At 32.0% G+C, this 8,173-nt stretch overlaps 3 protein-coding genes across 3 annotated transcripts; all 3 read left to right on the top strand.

Moving 5' to 3' along the window:
* The first annotated feature begins 823 nt into the window (after nt 1-823).
* On the top strand, nt 824-1,838 carry LOC107057929 (uncharacterized). The gene is made up of 3 exons (XM_015303078.1): nt 824-1,216; nt 1,309-1,594; nt 1,819-1,838. The coding sequence occupies exons 1-3, from the start codon at nt 824-826 to the stop codon at nt 1,836-1,838; spliced, it is 699 nt and encodes a 232-aa protein (XP_015158564.1).
* Nucleotides 1,839-1,948: 110 nt separating this feature from the next.
* On the top strand, nt 1,949-3,406 carry LOC107057928 (uncharacterized). The gene is made up of 2 exons (XM_015303077.1): nt 1,949-2,522; nt 3,354-3,406. Exons 1-2 carry the CDS (start codon nt 1,949-1,951, stop codon nt 3,404-3,406), a joined length of 627 nt encoding a protein of 208 aa, XP_015158563.1.
* Nucleotides 3,407-4,517: 1,111 nt separating this feature from the next.
* LOC102594408 (E3 ubiquitin-protein ligase PUB23-like) lies at nt 4,518-6,172 on the top strand. The gene has a single exon (XM_015303085.1). The coding sequence runs from the start codon at nt 4,754-4,756 to the stop codon at nt 6,116-6,118; it is 1,365 nt and encodes a 454-aa protein (XP_015158571.1). The 5' UTR covers nt 4,518-4,753; the 3' UTR covers nt 6,119-6,172.
* The last annotated feature ends 2,001 nt before the right edge of the window (nt 6,173-8,173 follow it).

Here is an 8,173-nt window from a genome sequence, read left to right as displayed (position 1 = left end):
TCATATCCATGAAACCAGAAAATGATATATCTGGATGAGTTCAATCATGCAACATCTTCGTGAATGTGCTTTGATCACAAAGACACTGACAATATTTGACAAGTAATTGGTATATAAGATTGAATGACATCATCACAAGAAATTAAGTGATGTTTTAATCAGGGTGAGTATTATACGCGTTGCACTTTTTTTTTCTTGTCCCACTGGATTTTTCTGGCAAAGTTTTTAATGAGGCAACAAACAATGTGTATCAAAAGATATGTGTACTCTTTTTCCTTCACTAGAATTTTTTTTCCATAGAATTTTTTCCTAGTAAAGTTTTAATGAGGCACATTATCTATGGACATCCAATGGGGAGTGTTATAAATCCATTACACTAAGTGGATTGTCCATTAAGTTTATTCATGAACTTATCCTTATCATGAATGTGTATTCCCAAGGTGATATGCAGAGGCGTATGTACATGAAGGGGAGTGGGTTCACATCCTCCCCTTCCTAACCCCTATATAATACTACTATTTTTCTAATTGTCTTTTTAAATTTGTATTGGTGAAGCCAAGGTTAAAAAGAATACTCTAGTATATTGATAAGTATGTACAAATAGGGGGTGCATAACTTGTAGATTTGTGGTCTGGAGATTCATTTACAAGAGATGATTTTAGGTGTTGGAACAAAACTTTTGAAAGATTCAAAAAACATGTTGGTAAGGTAAATAGTATCCATCATAAATGTTTTAATAGGATGCAAGATTTGATAAACCAACGGCAATCGATCCAATCTTCTTTTGACAAGCAAAGTGAAAAAGGCAAGAAGTGATTATCGAATGCGTTTAAATTCCTCAATTGATGTAGCAAGATTTCTCTTGATATCGGGATTTTCATTTTGTGGACATGATGAAAGTGAAGGTTCTGAATATAAGGATGCTTTTCTTGAACTTTTGAAATGGTATGGGGATAGAAGTTTTGATGTGGGAAGAGTAATATTAGGTAATGCTCCACAAAATGATATGATGATTTGTCCGACAATTCAAAAAGATATTGTGGAGGCTTGTGCTAAAGAAACAACTAAGGCTATCATTAAAGAATTGGACGGTGATTATTTTGGAATATTAGTTGATCAATCAAAGGATGTCTCTCATAAGGAACAAATAGCTCTAATTTTGAGATATGTCAACAAAAGTGGAATGGTGATAGAGCGATTCTTGGGTATTGTCCACGTAAATGATACATCTTCTCAAATCATTAAAAAAAAGCAATTTATTCTTGTTTTTGGATCACTCATTATGTACATCCAAAATACGTGGTCAAGGTTTATGATGGGGCTAGTAATATGCAAGGGGAAATAAATGGTCTCAAGTCTTTGATTTTACAAGATACGTCATCTGCATATTCAATTCACTGTTTTGCTCACCAATTGCAATTGGCACTTGTTGGTCTTTTCAAAAAGAATTTGGATGTGGATAATTTTTTTTATGTTCTCACTAATATTTTGAATACTATTGGAGCTTCATTTAAATGCAGAGATTCACTTCGACAACATCTAGAAGATAAGTTGGAAGAGTTGCTTAAATTTGGAGAAGTTCATACATGGCAAGGTTTGAATCAAGAACGTGGCCTCCAACGACCGGGTGATGCTCGTTGGGGGTCTCATTTTAAAACCTTGGAAAATTTCCTGATTCTTTTTTCTTCAATTGTTAATGTGCTTAAGGATATGAAACGTGATTGTCCATATCATCTTGATAGATTTGCGGCAAAAAATTATCTATTGAGCAAGATTCATGAATTTGAATTTGTTTTTATGTTGCACTTGATGTTTAAGGTGTTGCCATTGACGAATGAGTTGAATAAAGTTTTACAAAAGAAAGATCAAATATCGTAATGCTGTGGGATTGCTTGGCCTTTCAAAGAAACGATTGCAAATGATGAGAGAGGATCAATGAGACTCTATGATGGATGAGGTTAGCTTATTTTGTGGTAAACATGGTGTTTCAATTCCCAAAATGAATGAAAACTACTCTAATGGGAAGTTGAAGCGTAAGAGGTCCAATATTTCATATTTGCATCACTTTCGTGTGGAAGTATTTTATGCCTTCATTGATTTGGCACTTCAAGAACTGAATAATTGTTTTGATGTGGTGACTAGTGACTTACTCCTCGGTATGGCTAGTTTGAGTCCGGTTGATTCATTTGTTATTTTTCACAAGGATAGGATAATGAAACTAGCCGAGTACTATCCAAGTGAGTTTGGTGATAAAGAGCTTCGGGAACTCAATTTTCAATTCGATGATTTTATTGTCTATGCTCAAAAGTGTGATAGCAAGTTTCTCAACTTGAAGGGAATCAAGGATCTTGCAAGTGTGATGATAGAGACAAAACAAGATCAAACTTGGTCACTTGTGTATCTACTTGTGAAGCTAACTTTGATTATTCATGTTGCTATCGCAAGCGTGGAAATAACATTCTCATCAATGAAGTACATAAAGAATGATTTGCGTAATAGGATGGATGAAGATCTTTTGAATGGTTGTTTAGTTTGCTATATAGAGTGTAGTATATTTAAAAATGTAAGTAATGATACCATTATTGACCGTTTTCAAAATATGAAAACTCGTTACAATTGTAAGTGAATGATGTTTTTTGCTAATATATTACTATATAAAGATTGCTACTTGCTCGTCAACTTGTTCTCACCGTAAATTTATATAATTGAATTAATTGTCTATTTTGAAGATAATGATGCCCCCGTGTTCTTGAGATCCTGGATACGCCTATGGTGATATGAACCCTTTTGAGATAATGATGTATCTATTAATTTGGCATTCATCAAAGTGGCCTTTGAAGTGATTTCTCTACATATAAATAGAGATATTATTCTCCATATAAGATACACTTGAATAAGAAGAAAAGTTCTCTTCTATCTACATTTCTTGCCTTCTTCTCTTTATAATTATATTATTTTGAGCTTGCTTTTATAACCAATTAAATACCTTCACAGTTAATAAAAAATTAAAAAATGCTACCCCCCTCCCCCCCCCCCTTTTTCCGAAGCAATAGATCAATTCAAAAGGTCAATAAAGAAACACTTCAACCATGAACACACAAACCAACACCAAAGTCTTTCCCCAATGTGTCTCACACATACACATTTAATTCATCCCATCCAATAAGTCGGTCTCTTCGTATTTTTCTACAATTTTCTTTTCTATCCTATCTTATCCAAGAGAAATTACAAAATAGGAAACAAGATTTTGAATATTATTGTTTGAGGATTTTAATGAAGTTTTAGGTAGATTTGGCAATGGGGCAGAACGAGGCGAGTTCAAATAATATTATTTTTTTCAAAATTTGATGCAGGCTGTGGTGGAATCAGAATTTTCATTAAGGATGTTCAAAATCTAGAGAAGTAAACACATAAATAAGTGAAAAGAGATTCGATATCTACTATATATACATAAAAAAATATTTTAATCATATATAAATAATATAATTTTTCAACGTCGAATGAGGTTCAAATGAATCCCCTGACCACAAGGTGGCTCTTCTCCAGGATGCAGGGTGGAGGAAGGCGGGTTCAAAATTTTGCAGATTTATGTGGATTTGCTCCACAATTGTCCAATGTGGCTGAACGGAGCGGATTCAAATAATATTTTTTTTAAATCAGAGGTGGGCAAAGGAAGACGGGTTGAAAGCTTTGTAGGTTTATGTGAATTTGTTCCACAACCGTCCCGTTTGTCACTCCTAATTTTAGGGATGATGAATTTTCATGCATTTACTTGAGTTCCGTTATTTAGAGTTAATATATTGTGAATTTAAAGATATTTTTAAAAATTTAATTTTCTTTAAACAAAATGTAATTTTACGTTTTAATAAATATTATAGTAATTAGATAATCCGAAATGGTAGCTAATACTCTCTCTCCGCCCTGATCAATCTTATGATTCACTTAAATCTACTAGGTTAAAATTAAGTACGCAAAGGTGTTTATTTATTTAATTATTTGTATACAAGTCTATATGTACGTCCATAGAATATGAACACTTTTTTGTTCCCTTTTAGTAATTCGTAATTTTCTTTAAAATAATACTACAAATTATTATATTCATTTATTTTTTCCAAAATCTTGGAAAAAGTACATTAAGAGCCCCTTACTTCTTGTCATGATTCACTTTCTCTCTCTTCTGAATTTTCTTGTGTTGACTTTCTTTCCTTTTATCAATTTGTATGCATTAATTACTTCTCTTCACAAATAGTATATATATGAACTAATTTTCCTCTTTTTTCCATACAATCCATTTCCAACCTTTCAATATCTTCAATCTCTTGAAAAGTTTCTCTTTATATTCATCAAAACATTACTTTCTTTTCCCTTCCTCTTAGGGTATATCATTCTTTAGGTTAAACATTTCGATATCAGAAGTTTGTTGACCTAACTAATAAGATTCGTGTCAGATAGATTCCCAAAAAGTTGTGGTTTGTTACAAGTATCTATTTTCCTCTTTTCTCCACACAAATCATCACTAATTCCCATCACAATACACTACTTCCTTTTCCCCTTCCCTTCACAAACTTGGTCCATTACTCCTTCAAGAGATCTATATATCTCTTTGCTTCTTCAAATATGAACTTTTTTGTTTAACCATCCGATCAATTCATATTCATCTTGAATAAATCCACCAAGGAGCAAAAAAATTCTTTATTCTCAGGCTCGAATCTGAAATATTTGATCAGGGGTGGAGGGATCACGACCAACTAATATGGAAGATGTTGAAGTTCCAGATTATTTCCTTTGTCCAATATCAATGCAACTAATGAGGGATCCGGTTACAACATCAACCGGAATAACCTATGATAGGGAGAACATAGAGAAATGGCTATTCAAGTGCAAGAACACAACTTGTCCCATAACCAAACAAGAGTTGTTGACCATGGATCTCACCCCAAACCACACTCTCCGTCGTGTGATCCAATCTTGGTGCATCATGAATTCTTCCCATGGTGTTGAAAGGATTCCTACTCCAAAGTCTCAAGTAACAAAATCATATGTTTTAAAACTCCTTAAACAAGCCATGCAATCCCAAGAAATGCAACTTTCTTGCTTGAGGAAACTTAAATCTATTGTTCATGCAAGTGAGAGCAACAAGAAATGTTTAGAATCATGTGAGGTTGTAGATTTCTTAGCTTCAATTATAATGAAGCAAGAAATGACTTTTATTCAAGATTCAGAGTTCAGGATCAGTGGCAGAGACACCCTTTTACAAAAAGTCGTGCCATCTGACATTGTTTCACCAAAAGATTCCGAATCATACAAGTTGAGTTGTGATAATAGTCAGACACCACTTGTACTCGAGTACTTCACTACTAAGACAAGTGATGAAGCTTTGGATATTCTTTTCCATCTTAATCCCTCCGATGAAACCCTAAAAAAGCTCATCTCCAAAGACAATGGAGACGAACTTTTCTTAGATTCTTTATTGTATTTCTTGAAATGTGGGAATTACCAATCTCGAGACTATGCAATAATGCTATTAAAATCAGCATTCAATGTGGCTGATCCATGCCAATTAATTGGTGCAAAACAAGAATATTTTAAAGAAATATTGTTATTTTTGAATAACAAACTAATCTCACAACAAGCTACAAAGGCTTCACTTAAATTACTAGTGGAACTTTGTCCATGGGGTAGAAATAGAATCAAAGCAATTGAAGTTGGAGCTATATCAACCCTAATTGAGCTTCTTATTGATACAATAGAAAGAAGATCTTGTGAATTAATCCTTACAATTTTACACCAACTTTGTAGTTGCGCCGAGGGCCGGGCTGAGTTATTGAACCATGGGGCAGGAATAGCCATTATTTCCAAGAAAGTACTTAGGGTTTCACAAGTAGCAAGTGATAGAGGAGTGAGGATACTTTGTTCCATTTCAAAATTTTCAGCAACTTGTAAGGTTCTTCAAGAGATGTTGCAAGTGGGAGTGGTGTCAAAGTTGTGTTTGGTGATTCAAGTGGATAGTTGTTCAAAGACCAAGGAAAAAGCAAAAGAAATTCTAAGGTTACATTCTAGGGTTTGGAGAGATTCTTCTTGTCTGCCTCCTCAATTACTCTCTTCTTATCCTTCATAAAGAAAATTATATTGTTGTTGTTTTTGTCCTTTTCCAATTTTTGAATTTAACTTATATATATTGATCAGTATAAGAAAGTTTTGCCCTTTCAATGTAGTTTGACTTGTTATAATACATTACATGTCTCATTTATGTTTTTTTAGGTTACTAAATTTACTTATTATGGCCCGAAGTACATTAGATAATGATAATTGTTAAAGTGTATGACTATCTAATCTGAAAGTTAAAGTTATAAAAAAACACTTGTAATTAGTTAATTACTATATGCATACTTACACGTGGACCTGATTTATTTTTAATTAATTAAGGCGTAAAAGAAGATGTGTGTGTTTTGTGGGGGTGATGGTGAGATTTGAATCTAGAATCTTTTATTTGTTTTGTTACAATATCAAAGTATGTGACTATTTCACTTAAATATTTAAGTTGTTAATTAAGTTGAAAACAGAATTAGTATATGATTTCGGTTTAAATGAATTAAACTCTTCCTTTTTTATGTAGATAATTGAGAAATATTACTCCAAAGTGTAGTGTTTGAAGTTTAAGCATTGAGGTTTAGGGTTTAATTATTGAGATGTGATCTAATTTGGATTCTATTTACTGTTTTTCAAATAACTTTTAGTGGACATATATGCATTATATATAGTTGAGCTCTTTTAACAAAGCCATCCACCTAGAGATTCTAAAAGTTCAAAATTTTCCTAGGGCAACTATATATAGTTTTTTTCATTTTTTTATTAATTGGTTTCTCATTCGATGTCTGGTACTCGTATTGAAGTCTGTTGATTAAAATTAAATCGCATATTACATGACTCATTTCCAAGAACGATACTCTCCTTCGAATTATTTTTATTTCAAAAGCTCGAATCAAAAATCTTTATTTTAAAATAAAGAAATCTCAATCATATCACGAGAACCGGCTCCATACGATGTGAAGTCACTATAATTGGTGTAACATGGTTTTGAGTTTATTCCAAAGTTCGAAAGGTCAAAGTCGTACAATTGTGATATAGATAGTGTCTCATCCTTGTTTTTTAGTTTATTGTTTATTCATCTTCTTATTTTTTTTCAAAATTATTTGTCTAGACATGAAGTGGCGGTTTGATCTGTCCAATGAATAAAAAACACAAACTTAAAATAATTGAGAAATAATAGTAATAATAAAATGGTTAGGAAAGCAAACACTCGTATCTAGAACACGAAAATAGATTTTTTTTAAAATTATTTATTTGTTTAAAATAACAATTTTCTCACATAATTATGAGAAATTTGATTTTTTTAGTGTTTTTTTTAATCTTTTTTATAAAAGATCTTCATTTTACACCTAATAAATTTTAAAAAATTATTCAATTTATAAATAACCACAAGATATTATTAGTGATAATTAATTATAGATCTTGCCATGCACCTTCCTTTATCATAATTAGACTAAAGCCATGTTCCTCTCTCCAGCTGTTGGGATGCATGAAAGTTAGTATTAGGTTTGTTTGGTATGATGAAAAATATTTTTATAAAATAAATAAATTTATTTATTTGTGTTTAGTTTAAGGAAAAAAATAAATATATATATTCGATAAGCTTTTATACGTAATTAGTAAAGCATTATGATAGGGTGAATGGTCAAGAGACAGGGGTTGGAGATGTTGGGTGGCTGGAAGGAGATAATGAATTTGAAAGTTACGAAATTTGTGTATTTCAATTTTCATTAGAGGTTTTCTTTTCATTTTTAAGGGCCTTATTTTCTCAGGAAAAAAACTTTCCAAAATATTTTGACAAACAAGAGAAAATTAACCCCCCACCCCCAAATACCAAACACACCAAATTACTTTGTACTCTTATCTCTGTAAGGGTAAAAGGTATATTTGAACGAACTATAATTAAAATGGAATATGACAAACATATAACAGCGAGGGTATATATGACCCAAAATTATAACATAGGATAAATATAATAATTTTTTAAATAAATATGACCATTTTCTGTATTAAATATCTGGACCCTTTTATATATACAAATCCGGATCCAAAACTAAAATTAGCCCAACCTGCAAACCAAGCT

Source organism: Solanum tuberosum, unplaced genomic scaffold (assembly GCF_000226075.1).
Source record: "Solanum tuberosum cultivar DM 1-3 516 R44 unplaced genomic scaffold, SolTub_3.0 scf00394, whole genome shotgun sequence".
NCBI lineage: Eukaryota > Viridiplantae > Streptophyta > Magnoliopsida > Solanales > Solanaceae > Solanum > Solanum tuberosum.
Note: the sequence above shows the minus strand (reverse complement) of the source record. Positions and strands in the feature narration are given on the sequence as shown.